Source organism: Lytechinus pictus, chromosome 10 (genome assembly GCF_037042905.1).
Source record: "Lytechinus pictus isolate F3 Inbred chromosome 10, Lp3.0, whole genome shotgun sequence".
Classification (NCBI taxonomy): domain Eukaryota; kingdom Metazoa; phylum Echinodermata; class Echinoidea; order Temnopleuroida; family Toxopneustidae; genus Lytechinus; species Lytechinus pictus.
In genome coordinates, this window is record NC_087254.1 from 7,087,819 (window position 1) to 7,111,129 (window position 23,311).

Here is a 23,311-nt window from a genome sequence, read left to right on the forward strand (position 1 = left end):
ATTTTATATCTATTTCATTTTAATCATTTACCTATATGGTATTGAAAACTTTTATTGGAAAGAATTCCTTATGCAACAGCTATTCTAACCCTTCTTCTTCCGTTGAGTACAGTCCTCTTTACAGAGTATGGTATAGTCGTACTTGGCTGAGGCCGCAATCACAAAAACACATGACATTTGGTGCAGTTGAACAAAACTAAACTATAGTGCAAGTAAAAAGATAAAAGATAAAATCCTAACCCTAATATATATGTATTTTTCACTTTGGGTGGCTATCACAAATAACACCCCTTTTATCTATTTCATGTATTTTATTCCATTTTCAGGTACACATGGCATTATACTCATAACAATAGTCAATTTCAGTATATTGAAAATAATCATACAATATCCAACATACAATATCAGTGTGAAAAAAAAAAAGGGAAAGAACACCAGCTAATGCCTGGGGATTATCAAAAGACATCAAGTTTCTGATTAAAGACTCTCCTCATTAGCTGGTGCTAAAAAGAACACGAACATTAAAATACAGTTCAACAAATAACAAATAAAAATGACATTTGAAGACATAATTAATAAATGCAGGTGTAAATGAAAGAAAGGAAGGATGGACGGATGGACGAAAGAAAGAAAAAAAAAGCTGGATAAGAGTTAAAAAAAAGGAGAAATGGTGAAAGCAAAGAGAGGGTGAGAGTTTGAATGGAAAAAGAAAGAAATAGAATTAATGTAGAGGGATAATCCTTTTTTTTAATCTTTTTATTTTTTATTTTTAATATCTTTTTCATTTTCATTTTTTTTCTTATATCTTTCTAATTCCTGATTTAGTGTTTCTTTTCTAGTGTTTCTTTTTTTTCATATTGTGCTTCCCTCATTCTTTTCATTTTTTTTTTCAAAATCTAAAGGTCACTATTTATAATCTGAAATTGAGGTCATTATGCATAAAATGAAGATGGTTCATATATCAATTAAAATATATCGCATGATGAATATTGGACATCCACAAGCACACATTCACATTATCGCATATAAAAGATCAATCCCATTCCCTCAATGTGATTACTTTGTCCCATCGGGGCTTTTTATGCTATCAAGGCTACACTTACAATAAAAATCATACCATCTTATAGTGTTGTGATAATTATATGTTTATTTTATATGATCAATATGTACAAGATCAAATACATTTACAATACATTTACATTGTACTACCTACATATACTATGGATCTTCTCAAAAGGTAAATGACAGCATATACAAGAACATGGGAAGAAAACATTCATCCCTTTAAGAGTAAATAATATAAAAATATAATAGCTAATGTCCTTACTACTTGATTACAAACATGATTTAAGTATCTTCTTTTATAAATATTTAACATTTCCTTCTCTTTGAATAAAAAACATCATCATCATCGCCAGGATTTTGAAATTCAAACATTTTGAGGACAGCTCAAGAAGGATTGATTTTAGCGTTTCAGCATAGATACAGTGGCAAACTTTTATGCCTAGAAAGAGTTCTCTATAGGGATTGGGAGACAGTTTTCAGAAATTCAGACATGTGATGGTTGCTACCCTTGTAATATTTCCATAATACAGCCTTTTCTGTGCTGGCCTCAAAAACGAATTTTGCAACAGAATGTTTGAACACCCCAAATGACAGTATACTGGGGGCCGTTTCACAAAGCTGTTCATAAGTTAAGAGTGACTTTAAGAACGACTGGTGATCCTTTCTTGTGGTAAATGATATTCACCATTAAATGTTCATTGGTGATTATTTAGCGCGTAAGAAAGGATCATCAGTCGCTCTTAAAGTTACTCTTAACTCACGAACAGCTTTATGAAACATATCCACAGTGTATTATTATTATTTGTTTGGCGTCACCTGTGCCTGGGAGGCGAAAAGTGAACTGAATCACTATGACCCGCAGGTCTCTCCTGATATAACTGATTGGGGGGGAGTGCAGGTGGACCACTACACCATCTCTTCATAAGCTCAAAGGAACATCAAGATTTTTAACAAAGCAAATAAAAGCATCAGACTAACTTTTCCATGCTTTCAAAATACAAAACACTTTCAATGTACCTCTATTGTTTATGTAGAGTCCCTTGAATTTATTCGTTTGATACTATAGAGGCGTCCTAAATTTTGGAATGGGCACCTCTGTGCTTTTACTCATACAGATACCGAGACCCGTTCCCACTCTGCTTTGAGTTGTTAACCTCTACATTCATATTTTAAGTTAGCAGATAAGGAGAAACTTGTTTATTAATAGAAATATTCAGAAACTTAGTCATGACCAAGGCTGTATGCAGCATAGGGGGCAATTGCCCCCAGAAATTTTGAAAACTTACATTTTTTTTACCGGGAATTTCCACAAAATGATCTATAAGTGCACACAAAATCCTTCAATATCACTTTAGAAGATGTAAACATGCCCAAATGATAAGCTTGGTCACCTACAATCCCATAATTCTTTATGCGTCGTGTCCCACCAGGGAAAAAAAATAAATTATGTACGGCCTTGCTCAAATCTGGTCCTTTGAAACATCTCAAAAAAAGTTAAAGGCAATTTTTTTAGGTTCTATAGATAACACACACAAAACCCCCATCTTGAGGATACAAGTTATATTGACCTCAAACAAATTACTACATTATATGAAGAAGTTAATTTATGATATTAACAAATCAAATTTAGATACATGACCTTGATACGATACACCACATACATGGTTCCTGAACCCCATCATGAAAGAGGGGGGGGGGGGGGCAAACACTTACCATAATACTACATTCATAACATAAGAGGTTTGTGCCATGTTATCTCATGACACAATATCCCCCTTCCCTCTGCACAAGGGCTGACAAAAACAAAACACCTGTGATTACGATGGTGAACAAATATGGAATATGCAATAATAATCATGCTTTTTGTCATGCTTTGATAATTAAACATTAGCTGTCCCCCTTTCACGACTCATATTCTACACATAACACAGGATGCCACTCTCCAATCAATTAAAGACCTACATGGCATAACAATACATAAATACAGAAAGTAGCATATTAAAACAACATGCAACTAGATGACAGGCTTAGATACACTTGATAGTAACTTCTACGAATCTAGTATACTCAGGTGGTAACACTCAAAATTGATGAATTGCACATGTACAAGAAATGGAATTACAATTATTTTTCAAGGATAATAGAATACTAAGTAAACTAGGTGCTGGATGCATGCACAATAACTAAATCTAACTCCTGCTTAAAAAAGAGCAATACATAGATTCAAAGAACCACTAGCCTGAGCCAATGACCATTCTTCACCTGAAGAAAAAAGGGCAGGAACTGAAAAGAATAGAAAAACAAAATAGGAAAAAGGAGTCTACATGCAGTATTTGTAGTGTACTTCGACTTCCATGCATATCTTTTAATGTATTGGATGTGAAAAAATATTTAAATACATATTTTTTTTCTCATCTGTTGGTTAAACTAATCTCTCTAAAGGTCTCCGAACACCTTATGACTGGTCTATGATCCAATTTTGGAACAAATTGCATTTTTGTTTATTTTCTCAATAAGTGAATGATAAATAGGTATATACTTTCTTTAGGTTCAAAGTAAATGTAGAATACTAATATAATAACAATTTTGGATGATTGCAAGCCATTACTTTGGAGTTGAGGCCAAATTGGTTTCATATCAAGGCCGATCGAACGACTGTTAAGATGTCATTATGATTAAATATTGAATTTTCTTCTATTCTCATTAGGAAGGTAGCATTGTCACAGATTTTAAGCATAAGTATTCCTTCGAGGATTAAGAACTTTCCAAAGAAAGATGTTTCATGTCTCATTATTTGCATCTAATCTTACGTTTTATTCCAAAATGGGTCACAGACCAATCATAAGGTGTGCAGTGATCTTTACATATATGACTAATATGATACAGACAATATAACAGTTGAACATCCACACATGAGTTGATATAATACATCTTAAATACAATGAGTGGACATTACATATTCAAAATATCTTGTGCTAAAGTTGATGCAAGAACTTCAAAAGCCAGGTCATTCTTCATAGAGCTCTAACAAACTTTAAGTAATGTCATCAGGTCATCTGGTGTCACCAAATGGAATTTAGACGACAGGGTCTTCACTTGCTGTCTTGGAATCCTCAAGGAAAGAGGAAGAGGGGAAGGCCTCAAAACTCATGGCGCAGAGACATGGATGAAGATGCTAAAAGCATGGGCCACACATGGAAAGATCTGGAGACGTTGGCTCAGGTCCACTCTGCCAGGTGGATCCTTTTTGACAGGCCTGTGTCTTAGAAGGGGCAATAGGAGGGGCCAAAGGCATAAGTAAAAGTAAAGTCCTTACTGGTAGCTTCCTCTAGCTGGATATTGCTTGGGGTTAACAGCATCTGTCTCTGACTATTAGAACTGAGTGAACTATTAAGATTCACAAGGTACCTGGGGCAGTTCTAGAATCCCTAATTGGGGTTCCTGGTAGATCGATGAGCTGGTTAGACGATAGGGTCCTTACTGGCAGCCTCCTCGAGCTGGATGTTGCTTGGGGTTGACAGCATCTGTCTCTGACTGTTGGAACTTAGTGAACTGTTGACTTCCAAAGGAGTGCTTGGCGATGTGTTAGAATCACTGGTTGGGGTTCCGGGTAGATCAATGTCAACATTTAACAGGGACGGACCGTGTGAGATGGCATCGGGAGATTTGGAGTTGCTTTCAAGAAACACATTGGCTGAGAGCTCCTTGGGATCGGCTACTGCTTCTGCAACGACATGAAGATTTCATTTTCAGGATTAAAAAAAATGTTGGATACTCGACTGCACACAGTCCAAATTTATGCCTAATTAATTACCAGAGCAAGAACATATTCCAGATCTGAATTCAATTTTTTTTTTAATTACCCATGTACCATATGTTTATTCCTGGGAGACCTACAGCACATCCTATATTAAAGATGATTACGCCGATGCCGACACTGCTGATAATAGTTCATCCAGTTCATATCTAAGCATCTGATCAGGGAGACTAGGATGTTCTCAACTTACATGACCAATCTGCATCATATCTTTGGCAAGTGTGGGCAATGTTGAGCAAGTCAAAAAGAAAATAGTTAAAGTGCCATGCAACATTACTTGATGGTATCTTGTATAAGCATTACCAGGTTTTGTGTGGAAGAAACTAGCCAAGAAACTTTAACAGGAAGAAATTGGAGATGGATCAAAAATTGGTGTGGGGCGAAAGTGAATAATTTGAAATTGAGGTGTACACAAGCTATACTCACCCTCATGGTCTAGGTGATACGAGCCAGGTTTGGGCTCAGATTCCAAGTCCAGGACCTCAACAGGACTTCTATCATCAAGGTTGGTCTCTGTCTCCGGGGGTAGGGTCACCACCATGGTGTTACCTTGATCTCCATTCAGGGCTAAAGCTGCTGCACCCTGTAATGGTCAAATCACACATCATTCAATTTAATTCATTTCGATTTATTTATTTTACGTCCTTTAGAACATACAATCACATTTTAGTCAAACAAATAAAGCTTTGACATCTTTGGATTGTGATGTCAAATGTTGATCCAAGGTGTAAATAACGCATTGTTGTGACACAAAGACAATGCTGCAACATTACCAGTTGCAACCGGGTCCACCGTTAGCACACTGCTGGCGCTAACAAAGTTTCTGTGCGGCTGGTATTGGTGTATGGCAGAACAAAGCCATCATATTGTGGCCACATAACCTCCTCTAAACAAATACAGAAAATCCATAAAATATCTAAGAATGGACAAATAAGCCTCTATACTTGTTGGTAAATAAGCCTTACCAGGGTCCCGTAACACAAAGGTTAGCGATTAATCGTACGCTTAATTTTTACAATTGATTGTACATTGCAGTCTATGCAATCAATCGTAAAAAATGTTCTACGATCATTGCTTACCTTTGTGTAACAGGACCCGGGTTTTCAATGAAAACAGGAGGTATCGTCTCCCAAGCTTATGAATACGTCAAATTATCATCCAAATTTCTAACCAGGTTTTCAACGAAGACGGAAATTATCCTGTTCATAGCTAAATTATGACAAATGACCACCCAAACTGACTTACCAGGTTTTCAATGGAGACAGGAGCTACTGTCTTCTGAGGCGTCTGCAGATTGGAGCTGCTGATGACCGGGATGTCGTCCTCTTTCTTCTCCTCCCCTTTCTTCTTCCCATCCCTGATATCGATCCTCATCTCGTTCTTCTCATTCACCTCCTGGTACGAGTTGGCCTGATCGACGACCGCAGCGGGCGTGGCAGCACCACGGCTTCTCAGCGAGGCCAGCGAGCTTGTGCGGCTCTTCCTGTTCGTGATGAATCAAAAGGTGAATATCAGAGGCTCTGTTGGGGAAAGACTTGTATTTAAACACATAACAACTCCGAATACCTCCATTCCTGGTTGGTTAAAAATCAAATAGTGTTAGATTTTGAGAGTTGTTTGTAAAGTGGGGATAATTGTAGTAAGCAGTGTGCATTGATATGTTTGTAATAATGAAATTTTTTTTGGGATGATGAATTCAAAGACATATTGTTGAATTTCTTAATATAATTTCTTACTTCTTTTTTCTTCGTCCTTCTGAAGTCCCTGATCTAGATAATGACTCTCCTCCACCTGTGGCTCCACCTATAAACATAAAATACATCACAAAATTAGTTTGTTAAAAAAGCAATTTATTACAACTTCTAATTCAAATTATGAATAAATGGCAATGATAGTTTATGCACAGCTCAGAAAAAGCAAGATTTTAGAGTTATAACGTAGATAGCAACTATTTTTTTTGCCTCGAAAGTGTTCTTCACAGGTATCAGGAGACCGTTTTCAGACAATATGAGACTGCCACCATTGCCAGATTTTTATAATACAGCCTTTTCAAAGCTGCCCTAAAAAATTTTGAATTCTGAGATACAAGGTTTTATCAGCCAGCCACAATATATCTCAAGACAACCAACCAACACAGACAGATTTAAGCAAAGCGATGAAATTAACTCATCAAAATTAAACCCTTTCACTCAGTGTCTCGCTAATCTCTATGCCTCGGAGACAGAGACCAAGACATTTAGTATCAGTGAAAAACGATACCCAAGACACACAAACCCCGGGACTGACTATAGCATGTTGTATTTCAACATCTTGTCCTCCGAGACCTTTGAGACAGTAATTGAGACAAGAAGACACACAATCACCGTCTAAAGACATCCAAGTTTGACTATACAATAGTGTTGTATTCCAACGTAATGGCCTCTGAGACATGATACATTACCCTTTCAGACAGAGACTTAGAATAGACATGAGACACACATTAACTGTCTCAAGACATTCCTTAAGACATGCTTCAAGATAGAGTGTTGTATTCCAACATCTTGGCCTCCAAGACATGGGGCATTTCCCTTTTGAGACACAGACTGAGATGAGACACAAGTCACACAATAACTGTCTCTAGACAAACCCCAAGACACCAAAGACTGATTATATATAGAGTGGTGTATTCTTACCCTCTGCTCCTTGTACACTCTTGCCCGGCCCATTGAGAGCTTCACCCAGAGGGATGGCCTCGTAGCCTGGCGGTACATTCTCTTGACTCATCTAAGGAATAAGGGAATATTTTTAAAAAAGTAAAGGATTCATAATCAAGAATTTAAATGACCATACATACAAGATACATTATTGCTATCTCCTGATAACACGGTAAAGAAATACACATCATCAAAAGAATTAGTAAGAATTAAACACAAGATCAATGGGCCACATAATGCCTGTATGTTTTCAGAGGGGGCATCATGGTCTAATTAAAGGGATGGTCCAGGTTTAAAATATTTCTATCTAAATAAATCTAAATAGACTTTAGAAATATTTTGTGAAAAAAGTTATATGCACATCGTCATGAATATTCATTAGGTGGGCTGATGTCACATCCCCACTTTCCTTCTTCTTATGTTATTACATGAAATCATAAATGTTTCATTTTTTCATACATGTGTAAATGATATGTCTCCATTATGATGAAATAAGTTGCAGCAATAAATAACTAATGCACTTAATCAGTTGTCAATCCAATTGCTTTAGTTCTTCGTAAGAAATTTTTGAATAAACCTTATTTCATATAATAAAATACAAAAGAATAATTGGGGATATGACATCATCTGCCCACCTAATGAATATTCATAAAGATATGCCTAGAACTGTTTCCCCAGAATAATGCAAATCTTTAGAATTCACTAGCTTCGTTATTTGTTATCCGATTTCGTTCAAATTTTCGGCATTTTGCCTTGTAGATTTTACTCTATTTATTGAGATATAAATATCTCCAGCCTGGACCATCCCTTTAATGGTTACGACTCTCGTCTTTCAATCAGAGGAAAGTGGGTTCGAAACAAAGCCAAAGCACGTTTTCCTTCGGCAAGAAATTTACCCACACTCAACCCAGGTGAGGTGAATGGATACATGGTAGGAGCATTTCCTTGAATGCACCGAGTGCTGGAAGGCAACTCGAGCTAAAGCTGGGGTAATAAATAATGGTCCACCTCGGAATAGATTATTTCTGATGACAGGACATATGCTTCTGTGACAATTGCTCTGGTCTTAATATCTCAGAGAGCATAGGGTTGGAGTCAGGATTTTGATATAGTTTCTGGTAAAGAATAATGTAATTATAAAGATTAAGGTTTATTTAGTTTTGGATGTTAGGTTTTAGGATTGGCTAAGAATGCAGATTTTCCATCGGAGCAACTGGCGCAAGAGCAAATGCCATGCAACCTTATTTTAGATAGATGGTGCTATATAAATGCCTTTTATTATAACATTATTTCACCAAAAAGAGAGTGTGATGCAATATAAATTAGATCACTAATAGAGATGTAAGTAAAATGAACTACCTCCTAACTTAGGATGTGAGATTCTTTGGACTATCAAAGTCTGTTCGTTGGTCAACAAAATATTGTATAACACTGCCTGGCGACTGATATCAAACCAATTGTAAAGACAAATGGCATTTCCACTGTTCAATATGTTCACTGACGAATCATACTTGTAATGAGTATGGATGGATGAACAATGTCTTTGGCTTGGCCAATATTATCGGTTCCATGACATTTGCTCTGGCGACAATTGCTTAGCTGTAAATTTCACGCACTAATAGAAGGAACAAAGTCAACCCTGGATTTAACACTATACCCTACCCTCAACCTAACCCTAAATCCAAAATAAAACCCTATTGCAACCCTATATCTTAGACGAAATAAAGCCCGGAGCAATTGTCGCCAGAGGAAATGTCGTGTCACCATATCAAACTTCTAAATACTAATAAAAATGATACGACTTACGGATGATTCTTCATCATCTACTGGAGTTGGGTTGCCGATTACTTTCCTCAGAGCACGGATCTGAAGCAAGGCTCGGAAAGCTGTAGCACAAGAAGGAACAATATCAGATATACATAAAATATTAAATTGAATCAAGACATAACCATTAACAATGTTCTTTTATCCTAAAATCAAATTATCAATTTCTAAACAGTACATGAGACATGGAAACTTTGATTCACCGAGTTCTTCAAAGATTGCTCATTGTTGAAAAATAAGCATAATTCAAATTGTCATAGATATGTATCAGAAACTTCAGTTAATATGACATGCTTGTATTATTCACATTTCTGGCTGCTGTATGATACACACAAAGAAAACAAAAATCTAAATGAAGCCATATAATTTCAATGAAGAAAGATTGAACACTGAATACTTACGAGCTCTACAAATTGGACAACAGCTAGCTTGAAACCTCAGGGAGTCGGCTGTAAAAAAAAAATCATATTACAAATATATAAATATCATGTTTTATCATGCCAGACTACATGAGTTCTCTTACCCACTTAATGGCAAAACCATGAAGAGGTAACATAAAGCTTGATCATAGGATTGACTTTTATGCTTCATTACATTGACCAAAATGTGCAATCAAGAATACAACTCAACTGTACATGTACAATCAATCAACATGCTCTGCGGAAAGGGTCCCAGGGGCCTGTTTCACAAAGAATTACAACTGTTGTTACTTTGCCATTAGTGTAAATTCAATAGAATCAATGATTGCGACAGGCTGCTGAGCCCTGTTACCATGGTAGTTGCCATAATGACAAAGTTAGTCTTTATGAAACGGGCCTAGGTATACATCGAGTATTGCCAGTATTCAAATAAATATGCATCATGGAGGTCATGCGCATTTGGAACAGATCTAACAAATGAAGGGTGTTTGGATTGTTTCTAAGGCAACAAGTGTGTGTAATTATTCCAATGCCCAAGCAACATAATGTGCATTATTTGTTTTATAACATAGTGATGTGGATCCCTGTTGTTTGCTTAACCATCCTCATCTCAAAATAATGACCGGTCATTAGAACTTAGGGTTCCCAAAGAAATTTGAAAACAGAATTCCATGACTTGACGTCCCGGGAGTTATGTAGAATTTGTGATGTCACAGAACTGGGAAAAGTGAAAATCATGAACACCAATTATAATAGCAGAGTATGAGAGTTGCGAGATACGACAAACTGGAAAGCTGCCATATCCAAGAGGTAAATGCAATTCCAAGACTTTTCCATAACTTTTCACAAATTTTCCAAATTCCCTGACTTTCCATGACCACAATTTTTCCAGGATTTTCCATGACTGTGGGAACCCTGAGAACTAGTCATTAGTACCAGTCGTTAGCAAATTCCTGCTAGCAAATTAAAATACTCCCCAGGGAGTGGAGCATATGCATACGTTATGTGCGGAAATGAGTGATTGAACCCGATGACCAGAGTAGTAATAAATCTGTAAGCACTTAGATAGTGCAATGTTATAAAATACTCCCCAGGGAGTGGAGTTTATGCATACGTTGTGTGTGGAAATGACCGCTAGAATCCGATAAACGGAGTAGTAATAAATCTGTAAGCGCTTAGATCCGTACAATGTTTATCTTACAGAGCACAATATATATAACCAGATTATTGTAAAAGACTGGTCACATGATAAATTTCAGCCAATCATACGATTAGGATCCATACCACTAATTTACAAGTATTCTTACCACATCCATTACATAGACACAGATGTCTACATGGCAGTATGAGGGTGTCTCTGGCATCTGACATACAGATCACACAATCAGAACCATTGTCATCATCATCAATGAACTCCTCTTCGTCTGGTTGCTATGGTGAAAATTGAATAAAAGAAATTTGTTAAAATACATTATGTGGTGAAACCCTAGTTATTTGATCATCAATAAACTCCTCTTCGTCTAGTTGCTAAGGTGAAAAGTGAATAAATTAAATTTGTTGAAATACATTTCAGAGTGAAAACCTAGTTATTTGATCATCATCATCAATAAACTCTTTTTTGTCTGGTTCCTAAGGTGAAAAGTGAATAAAAGTAATTTGTTTGAAAACATTAGAAAGTGAAACCATAGTTATTTGATCATCACAATCATCACTTTTGTGTAATTTTCTTTTAAGAAAAAATGCTGGTTTTATAACCCATACAATAAGTGTTTGGGGTTCATTTTAACATTATATAGCCCAACTTTCTATCATTTCTTTTTTTAATTCTGCTATTTTATAAATAATAATAAATAAAACAATATAGGATTTGTATAGCGCATGTATCCACCTTGCTAGGTGCTCCTATATGACCCCGGCTAACCTAGTCTACCGATTCTGGTGCGCACAGTTTTTTGAGGAATTACTTCCTGCCGGTACCCATTTACCTCACCTGGGTCGAGTGCAGCACAGTGTGGATAAATTTCTTGCTGAAGGAAAACACACCATGGCTAGGATTCGAACCCACGACCCTGTTTGAAAGGCGAGAGTCAGAACCACTAGACCACGACGCGCCCACTTATAAATATACTGGTTATCTGATAATAATGATAATAAGAGTGGCGAGATCGAAATTAAGCCATTCTTGAGCTTTATCTAAAGACTTACAGACAAATCTATTTTCAAATTCATTTGTAGAACATTGCATAATAATTGAATTTAAACTAAATTTGATCAATTTTGGAGCAATCAATGCCTTCAACTGTACAAATTTGAACATGGACAACATGGTGTAAGACATGTTTTAAAACAGCGTAAAAATTTGTTATTCTTTGAACAATTTTCATCAAACCTTCACCAATATTTCTCTCTTTTTTATGCTTTCATTAAGATTGACTAATTGTCAGGTTGTACTTCTCCTTTGGCTTCCATACCCAAAGTTTAAGGCATATACTGCGTATATTCTGGCCTAACACAATAGCAAATGAAGAATTATATGAAAGATGCCAACAAGAGTGTATGGAAGGCATACTGATGAACAGGAGGTGGAGATGGATCGGACCAAAAGAAGGAGAAAACGAGGTTGACCCAAGTAAACCTGACGGACTGTGGAGGGCGAAATGTCTAACCTCCGACAGACCTGGGGATCACTGCAGAGACTGGCCCAAGACAGACGGGAGAGCTTTTGTTGCATAACGGGCAGTACGTAAGTAACTTCTCCTTTGAGAACCAAAACAAAAGAAAGATTGTAAACCAACCTTAGGTGCATCAGGATTGTTCTTGTTCTCGATACCGTAGATCTCCTGCAGAAGATAGAAGACGCCCTCTACCATCTGCTTTTGTTTCATTGGTTTGATAGCGTAGGCTCCATCAGCAGCCTGTTCAAAGGTCGCTATCAGGGTGTGACAATGGCCGGAATGCTCTGAAAATACAAAACAAAAGCACTGTTCTTGTATATTCATCATCATCATCATCATTTTTATTGATCATCATCTCCACCACCATCATCATCATCAAATACAAAACAAAAGCAGTGTTCTTGTATATTCATCATCATCATCATCATTTTTATTGATCATCATCTCCATCACCATCATCATCATCAAATACAAAACAAAAGCAGTGTTCTTGTATATTCATCATCTCTATCACCACCATCATCGTCATCATCTCCATCACCATTATCATCATCATCTCCATCATCAACAACAACATCATCATCATCATCATCATCATCTCCATCACCATCATCATCATCATCATCAACAACAACAACATCATCGTCATCATCATCATCATCATTATTTTTATTGATTTTCATTCAATATTAGAATTTTTCAAATGTTGGGACCATTGTATTTGCCTGAATGGACTGAATGCTCTAAAAATACAAACTGAAATCAAAATCATTGCTTTAAAATTGGAAAGTGGATTTTTAAAAAGGTAGGGACCAATGAATCTGCCTGGATAAATCCTGAGTTACAATCTTATTCAAAATATCATGTCCAACATGCATGGCGATTTCATGAGATTTTTTTGTCATGGCACGGACAACATGGTCGGTCGGTAGAGTAAAATTAAACCTTTTTTTGGGGGGCGGCTCATTGGACTCCCATATTTTGCCTGTGAAGGAATTAAATCTCATCCAAAACAAGTTATCAACAGCCATGCCAAGTTATGTTTTAAAGTATTGAGAAATAAATGTATGACAAAAATCTTACCATCCCCTTCATCTACAGTACACTGAATGACAATGGGGATCACATCCTTCAATGGATCATAGTTGAACTAGGGGGAAAAAAAGAAGAATTTAAAATTAAAATTCAAGTTATTTCCAAGAGAAAATTAACATAAAACCATTGCATACATGAATAACAATTAAAGAATATACATGAAAATGAATTAGAATTGAACCAGGAAATGAAATAATAAATAATTAGAATTGAAATTAAAACTCAAGTTTATTTCCAACAGAAAATGAATACAAAATCATTGCATACATGTACATGTAATAATTACATTCAATAATATAAAATTGAAATAAACATGTAAAGAAATAGAATGAAGATATTTATCATTCATTTTTGTTGTATACAGTGTATATAATTCAACGACAAGTTTTCTTATTCCTTTGGATGGCAAGTCAAATATGTATTCCAAAGTCCCTCTCTGTTACAAATGCCTCATCAGGTTCAGGGGCCCGTTTCATAAAACTTGCTATTATGACAAATTTGCAATTACAGTTTAAAGCTACTGAAATCCTTCAATCTGGTTGGCTGATAGTAAATTTGTTTTATAAATTGTGCATTTGTTATCAATCCTGAAATGGGACCCAGATTTAGATTTGTCACTTTGTTGTCCATTTTCAGTGTCACATGATAGAATTTCATAATATTGCAAACAGTGATCAGGGCCCCGTCTTACAAAGAGTTGAGATTGATCCGATCAATCGTAACTATGGACGGCCAGCAACGTCAACATATAACATGCATGTTTATTCAAAAAAATGTCTAGATATGAATGTATATCCATATTCATTGATTTCTTGACAACTTGGTGTGTTCTCCTTTGTTTACAAAGGACATTTCACAAATTTCCTGTAGAAGAAATTATGACACTGATGGATTTCCATAGAGTTACGATTGATTGGATCGATCGTAACTCTTTGTAAGACGGGGCCCAGTTTGAAAGATATTGACACAAACCTACAATAGTTTTGGTGTAGAATTGACAATCTACAAATATAAAGACATCAATAAATAGAGAAATGTGTACCTTCAAGAAAAAACACTGACAGTTTTGGATTTAAATGAGAATGACACAATTCATAAAATCATCTGAGACTTATTCTATTCTCTCTGATTTGTAAGCCCTGTTTCATGAAAGTTAATGTTTGATAACTTTGCCGTCCAATGGAACCTAACTCCAATGGAATCCTTGAGTTTGATTAGCTGTCGACCATTGTAAACATGATAGATATAATTGGATTAAAAACTTACTGTTTATGCAACAATGCCCAGGGGCTAATTTTTCTTACCTCTCCTTCATCAAAGTCTGAGGGGTCAAAGGTGAATGCTGGTTGAGCAAAGACCTGGTTCGCTCCTCTCTCATACCTAAAGGTCTCTGACCTCAAAGAAGCATTCCTTGCTGTGTACCTGCCAGGGGTAGCAAAGTGAGTTCAAAGGTCATAATTAAAATAGATTGTTGAAACACAAAGTTCAAGGGGTCAAAGGTGAATGCAGGTTGAGCAAACACCTGCTTCGTTCCTCTCTCATACCTAAAGGTCTCGGACCTCAAGGAAGCATTCCTTGTTGTGTACCTGCCAGGGGTAGCAAAATGAGTTGAAAAGGTCAATGGTCATGTTCAGAATAGATTGCAGGGACCATCAAAAAAAAAAAAAACTCTTAGAAATTTTTATCAGCTTTCTGATCACATGAATACTTACCAGATTTTTTTATCTTATTCATTCTCAATTGCAACTATTTTTCATAATCTACTTTTATCTTTATATATTCATCTATTCATTTTCTTATCATCATTATTTTTTTGCATTTTTCCACATCTTAATTTATCAGTTTTGAAACAAATTGTAGCTTGGATCTTAAAGAACAACTTTGCAAAATTCAGGCTACGAAGTTCCAAACTACATGCTTTGGATTGGCATGCAGACAAAACTGCTTTATTGCTGAAATCAAGTAATGTTTTAAAATAAATTACATTTCCAGTCACAAAATCATGAATGTGCATTTCTACAGTATGTGCTTCTAATAATAAAATTCAATTAATTGTAATTTGCTTGCTGCTCATGATCAAAATTTATCCACCCTAAAAAAGTGTCAAGACTCTGGTAAGCAATTCAAACAAACAGAATATATCATCAACCCCCTGTCCCTAAGCCTGCGTAGTGGCCCGTATTCTGAAATCGAGTTATCAGCTTATTTGGAATATATTCATAGCTGTCTGGAATCAGTTGCTATTATACGTTTTTTTTATCAGTACACCATGAAGTAAGAGCTGAGTAAATGTATGAAACATATCATCACCATATAGAACACGTTTTCTTTAAATGTAGTTATAACCTATTTTTTAACTTGTTACCTTATATACATATATATTATATAATTACAAAATGTAACTTATACTCTGTAGTGCAATATGCCTACATGTATATCAAATAATTCATTCTTAAACATTATTTCACTATTTACAAATGTAGCTTCACTTATCTCACTATGAATTTATGACCATTTTGTAAACTTTGTTTATATCAGTGTCCTGACTGTCTTAATGAGGAAGGTTTTTTTTTTGCAATAAACCGAAATGAATCTGAATCTGATCAATGTAAACTAAATTCAGACATTCCAGCTTCCTGTAATTTTAGCAGAAAATTAGTTTATGTTTAACTGGACTTTAGAATATGGGTCGGTAAGTGGTAGAGTGTGTGAAACTTACACTGCCCTTCCTGCAGCGATCTCTTCTGTGGCAAAGAAGTAAACGGTGATAGCCGTCTTGGCCTCACTATCAAAGATGAACTCTATGGAGTATCGTGTAGAAGGGGACTCGGATTCCTCATCGGTCGTACTGCTCCATGGGGAAAAACACAATTTAGAGAAATTTATGAGACACTGTTCTTTCCCTTCCAGCATTACATGTACCTTCAAATAGTTTTCTAAACTGCTTAAAGCTAAACACAATTGAAAGCAGTGAGCAGTACTTATGAGGTGTTAATATTATTAATCGTTATCATAATATCTAGATATACCGTACAGTATCTGTCTTTTAATTTCTGATTTAATCAAATGCCCCTAAATTGAAACTAGGCTGTAAAACAAGCAAACTACAAATTGCCGAGTGCTGACACAAATAAATTCATGTGAGCATGAGAATTATTATGTCTAACCAACAGAATTGCAGTTCTACTCAAATCATCATCACATTGATATTTCTATCAATTTCTTTGTTTAGATGCATTTTTCCATCCCCTGCATATATACCGTGCATATACATGAGCTAATGAGCTATAACTAATCACTGTAAACATACTGTATAATTATTGACCATACAAATGATTTCACATTTGTAAGGTGCTTAATATTGTTATGTGCACAATCATCTGTCAGTAAATTAATAACTAGACTCTCCAATTAGAATAAATTAATCTCTTTCAAATAAGCTACCCCACCCCCTTCCCGCTATATTAAAATGGAGAAATATAAAAAAAAAATATAAAGAAGTGTACAGTGTACCTCAACATATAGACCGACCCAACAAAACTGAATAGAATATTGTTGTTATGGAGCGTTTGACGGTGGGGACAATTCAAGCAACTAAAATGTGGATTTTATTTTTGAGAAAGGTCTTAAAGGGAGGCGCGATAGCTCAGTTGGTAGAGTAGGGGTTTCGGATTCAGGTAACCCGATTCGATTCCCACTTGGTGCACTAGTGCCCCTTGGTAAGGCTTTAATCCTCATTATCCGGTCCCTCGGAATGGACCTAAAGCCATCAGTCCTCGGGTTGCTTGCTTACACGGATTTGTGCTTTCTTAACTATCAGGTAAAAAAAATCACTACCAATTCTTTGAGGGAGTTGACATTTTGAATGATGAACTTGATACTGTACCTGACAGCCTTGACTAGTTTCAGTGAATCCTTTCTGATATTGACAAGACTCTTCAGTGTCTTAGTTGGTTCATTCGGTTGGGGTGCCGGGTACGGAAACTGGTGGGAATAAAATCAATGAGTTTAAAGTCAATGAGTAATGAGGGGGTTTAACAACACATTAAAAAAAGAACGCATATTACAAATATCAAAACATCGCCAAGTTGCGATTGATTACAGTGAACTTTGACACTGCACTGAATTTAATGCAAACGATATGAGATTCAGCATTGCATTTATACATAAATTTGTCATGTAATGATCATCAATGTCAATGACCATGTGCACCATATACTAAAGACACAGTGTTAACCATACACTTAGAGATTCTAGACTAGAAATTATGTCAATGTGGCATCCCTATTTCATTCTTCACCTAGATTAGCCATGAAGAATTTGCATGTATTTGTACCATGAGGGAATTAACAATTTCATTGTAGTCCTAATCGAAAACCAAGGCCAGTCTTACAGAGTTGCAATAGATTAATCAAAATCAATTGATCTTAAAATACAATCTATTTGCATTTGTCTAGTTAAGCGACAGGAACTTCAGATAAATTACAATGCCATTTGAGTGTGAATGGCATGAACAGCTTCCATTTTACCAAATACTATTAAAGTTCAAATCGACAAGTTATATTAAATGCAACTACAAAATTTGCCAGGGAAGATTATCAAACATTCATATTTAAACTGCTACTGTATGCAAATCAAACTGAAACAATATGAAAATTATTATCCAGATAAAGTACTGGGCCCCATCTTACAAAGAGTTACGATTATTCCAATCAACCACAACTATGGAAGGCCAGCAACGTCACATCTAAAATCACGTTTGTTCAAAATATTTTCTGCGTATGATGTACATTCATAGTTTTCTTGAAAATTCAATGTGCTTCTCTTTGTTTACAAAAGACATTGTGCAAATTTCTTGAGGAAAAAATTATGTTGTGATGGATTTCCATATCCTTGAGATTGATCGGATCAATCGTAACTCTTTGTAAGACGGGGAGCTGATGTACACATCTAGACTTACTGGAGCAGGTCTAGAGTTGAGATAATTGACATCGGCATTTTCTCCGAACAGATAAGCTTCAGGCTGTGGTGTTTCAAACCTCTGTCCTCCCATACTGAAATGGCTTCCAAAGTAACATCCTGTATGTAAAAAAAAATGTGAAAATGTATTTACATTGGTAACAAAAGCTACATGTATGCTGGCTTTATATCTGGTAACACATCACCAGTGAGTCAGTGACTAAACAGTCATCTCTGAAAAATTCAGTGAACTACTTGGTTTTTGACTGGCAAAGAATGACTAGTTTTTTACAACCACAATGCTAATTGTTAAAGAATGACAACCTATCGGAGATGATGATCCCTCAAATTTGCAGAGTTATGTAATCAATAACAGTTTTGCCAAATTCCTGCATCCCTCTCCTTCCCCACCCTGCAAATCCTCTTCATTTTTAAAACAACTTTAAGCTTTTCAGTTCATAAAGTTTGATCTCAACAAGGCATCAAAGACATTGTTATAGGCTACAGTGGTCAAGCCCAACCGGCACAGAAGATTTCTGTACATAAAGTTTGATCTGATACAGTGGACGGCTGTGGTCGGGCCCAACCGGCACAGAAGATTTTTGACCACTACTCATCATGAAAATCACTGCTTCCGTCCACCATTAATTTCAAATGAAAAGTATTTCAAAACTAATTCCTTGAAAAGAGGAATTGCTCTTGCGTTCATTTCCATCTATTATCTTGTTTCATTTGCATACTTTACATTGAATATTCTTATATTTGATAAATATTTGGTTATTTTCAAAAATTTGCTAATGTTGGATTGTTATTATTGATGTTCTTTCACTTTTGGCTTTAAGACTGCTAAAGCTAACTCAGCCTGAAAAAACTTTGTAATGGGCCCAACAACTGCCGTCCACTATAGCTATAACACTGTTTGGCACTAAAAAAAAAGTAGTGGGATTCCCTTGGCTAGTTGGCTTTGCTTTTGGCTTTGCCTTTAGGTTTGCTTTGCCTTTGGGTCTGCTTTGCCTTGGAAAGAGTTCCATATGTACCCCCACAAAAAAAAGAATGTGGAGACTTTCAATTTATTCACCTCAGGTTTCTCAATCAATTTTTTCTTGGTTACTTAACTTATTTGGGACTCACCTTGTTGTAACTGCAGACTGCAGTCAATATCTCTTTCCACTATGCTAGCAAGAGAATGCTGATAGCGGAAGTGGTGTTAAGTGATGAGCCAATAGTTTGGACAATAGGACAATTTACTAAATAAATAAACTGATGTCTAGATTTATGACTAAAATTTTTTTTGGAATAAAGCTATATTTTGGTATGTATTTCTACTCTCCCATTGTATATGTTTTAGATTATGGAACTAGATTATTTTAAACCAGTTCCATATTTAGATTTTCAATTATAGTGAGGGGTACATGTACATACATATAGAACTCTTGCCCTTGTCTTAGCACCAATTGAATATTCTTTTTTTTTGTTAATAAAAGAGGCAACGGCACATCAAAGCCAATGACATGACATTAACATGAGATGACGAATCATGACCTGATGACATTGGGCATTGGCAGGCATTGTATTCTGGCACTCCTAGTACTAATGAGGTCCTAACATTAACATGTATGGACCTCATAGGCGACAATACGGCATACCGGTATAAGGGTTGGTACTACCTTCAAATCAGTCACTCATCAAATATCAGTAAAATACGAGTGGGATTCATGCATTAATTAATTGATTTTTAGTGGGGCTGCACATGATATTTGGTCTGAACATAAATTTATAACTAAAATGAAATGAAAATAAAGGAAAACTTATATTTTAGGCCTCTTTTCTGCTTTTTCTGGTAGTCAGTCCTTATAAAAGCACGAGCGATTGGAGCTGATATGCAGATCCCGTGACGAGCGTACTCGTCAGCTGGTTGGTTATCTCTCTTGTGAAACGTCAATAATCTTATATTTTATTATGAAATATATATAGAATAAAATATTATATGATATTTTATCCACCTCTATAATAATCCGACACTTTGTGATTTCGATCTCATACTTAACGTAAAAGGCACTATTTAACAAAATATATATACTATACATGATATAAAAATTAATCAGAAAAAATGCCTTGAACACAGTGCAAAAAACATGACCATTTCGCAGCGTCATTAACTATCGTAAGAGGCGCTCTATTTATAAATACAAAAAGAACGTGTAGCTGTCGACTGCGACAAGGCTCGTCGTGGAAGTTGGTGCAAATTCATCATAAAAGTGGGGAAAAAAATCAATAAAAGAACCAGTGAGTACCGATTGTACATTATAATTCATGAATTATTATTTAAATTAATTTCTTAATTAAAGAAATTAAAGAACCACTTAGACCTATATTAAGGCTTTAATTTATATGCTATCTATAAATAAAGCCCAAGGTTGGACTGCTTACATGTATTTCTTTAATTGAGGAATTCTGATCGAAATGTTTTTTTTATGTTTGTTCTGGTTTTTTTTAATATTTCTTATGAACAGTTTTTTTTAGCTACTTTTCATTTTTTTTTAATGGAAATTATTGGCAATAATTTTCCAATCATTAATAAAAAGTACAAATATTGATACAGGTACAAATGTTGGCAAAATATTCGCATTGGCTTTATACATGAAATCACGTCATTGAGCAATTCGGGGTCTGACATGCACTTATGTAATATCATAACCGCATACCCATGCATGTATCCCAAAAACAGTCTTGAACAATATGGTTTGGCCCTGTCATGCTTATGGATTTATCATAGAATTTTTAAAGGGGGGCATTACGATCCCCTGGGATTGTTAGGATTAAAGGTCAAGTCCACCCCAGAAAAATGTTGATTTGAATCGGTAGAGAAAATTCAAACAAGCATAGTGCTGAAAATTTCATCAAAATCGGATATAAAATAAGAAAAGTTATGACATTTTAAAGTTTCGCTTATTTTTCACAAAACAGTTATAACAACTCAGTGATTTGAGAGAGATGATGTCCCTCACTCACTATTTCTGATGTTTTTTATTGTTTGAACAATACAATATTTCAATATTTACATAATTGTTAATAATGACCAACTTGACTGAACCAAAAAAAGTTAAAACAATGGTACTATATATGTTCAGGGAGGAATAAAACTTTCTTTCACATGACAATGAGAAAATGAAATAAATAGGGATGTCATCAGTCCCCTCATTTGCATACCGACCAGGATGTGCATATACCGGTATCTGTTTTGCAAAATTAGGCAAAACTTAACAATGTCATTACTTTATTTTACATCCAATTTTGATGACATTTTCAGCATTATAATCTTTTTTCTTGGGGTGGACTTGTCCTTTAAGGTTTGCTAGCTGATTACTGAATTTAAGTACTTTTCTTCATCTTTAAGAAGTACAGTTTCACCTGCTTTCCAGTGTACCTCAGCTTAACTCAAGATTAAAATGTCAGTTTTACTGCATTGTCTATTTGTAAAATATGTAAAAAATATGTAAAATTTGTGAAACACTTCCATTTCATTCAAGTACTACAATTAGTGAATTACACATTTGAGCTTATTTTAAAGTGTTTCTTTCCCTGTTTCAAAAGTGAGCACAACACGAAGATGTTTGTTAAAATGAGAATATTCTTAATATTGATTGATGTGCACAATTGAACAGGAGGAAAAGCGATGGCAAAAGGGAGAATAAGGGGGAAAGAGAGAGGAGAAAAAGAGTGGTGTTGAGAAACAGAATAGTATACCACTTAAGAAATAAAAGCAGGCCTCTACAAAAAAATTTTCATCACTTACCCTGTCAGGCAAGTAATGAAAAAATTGCTTGCACGAATAGAAAAAAACTGCTTGCCTTTCATTTTCAACACAACAAACCATTTAAAACGTGCCAACCCTGCCTACCGAGTACTGCACTACTCATTCATTTTTACAATATCAATTTCCTAATATCTGAAAGGCTTTTTCATCTTCAGTGACTCGAAGCAGCACTCACACTCAATGGAATTACGTTACAAAAAAAAAACACTCGCCCTTTCCGCCTCCTTTACTACATGTAAATCACGTAACATCAAATTAAACGAATGGGACCAACGACGAAATTTTGAGTATACAAAAAATACAAACCTGACTTGGGTGGAAATCTATACGCCGAATTTGCAGCGATTTCCACTTGTTGGACATTCGAATTTTGCATACTCTGAAAATTACCCATAATGATAATTAATTTCTGCTGATGATATGCTCTCTGCAGTAAATTCAGGCAGGAAAAATGATTTCAGTAATCGTCAAACCAGTTCCTTATTCGCGTAGCGTAGCCCATTTCTTATTCAATATAAAATGGCGTCGATGACCGTCGACACAGCTGATCGCAAAAAATCTATTTATAGAACATGCATGACGATATATGATAACAATATATCAATAACAATGATAATATGAATGATAACGGTCGAAACTACTGATGATGCGAATGATAGAAATGATGATGGTGATGATGTGCGGGATAACCATGTGATCAATCATCGGGTCAATCATAATTATAAGGGCAAATGATGATGATGATGATGATGATGATGATGATGATGATAATTATGATGCCGTGATGATGATGATGATGATGATGATGATAATTATGATGCCGTGATGATGATGATGGTGCTGGTGGTGTTGGTGGCTGTGGTGATAGTGATCATCATCATAATTATTATCATGAAGAAGATGGTGATAAATATTTATTTATTTATTCAGTTTTATTTAAAAACAGG

The 23,311-nt window shown here is 35.5% G+C and overlaps 1 protein-coding gene across 1 annotated transcript; it reads right to left on the reverse strand.

The window, feature by feature from the left end:
• Positions 1 to 1,127: 1,127 nt before the first annotated feature.
• LOC129269036 (E3 ubiquitin-protein ligase MGRN1-like) lies at positions 1,128 to 23,081 on the reverse strand. Its single transcript, XM_064105222.1, has 15 exons — positions 22,671 to 23,081; positions 18,549 to 18,667; positions 17,475 to 17,572; positions 16,308 to 16,436; positions 14,893 to 15,010; positions 13,577 to 13,643; positions 12,614 to 12,777; positions 11,126 to 11,249; positions 9,801 to 9,848; positions 9,382 to 9,461; positions 7,555 to 7,645; positions 6,619 to 6,685; positions 6,128 to 6,365; positions 5,309 to 5,465; positions 1,128 to 4,789 (listed from the first exon to the last, which is right to left on the reverse strand). Exons 1-15 carry the CDS (start codon positions 22,756 to 22,758, stop codon positions 4,527 to 4,529), a joined length of 1,851 nt encoding a protein of 616 aa, XP_063961292.1. The 5' UTR covers positions 22,759 to 23,081; the 3' UTR covers positions 1,128 to 4,526.
• Positions 23,082 to 23,311: the final 230 nt, after the last annotated feature.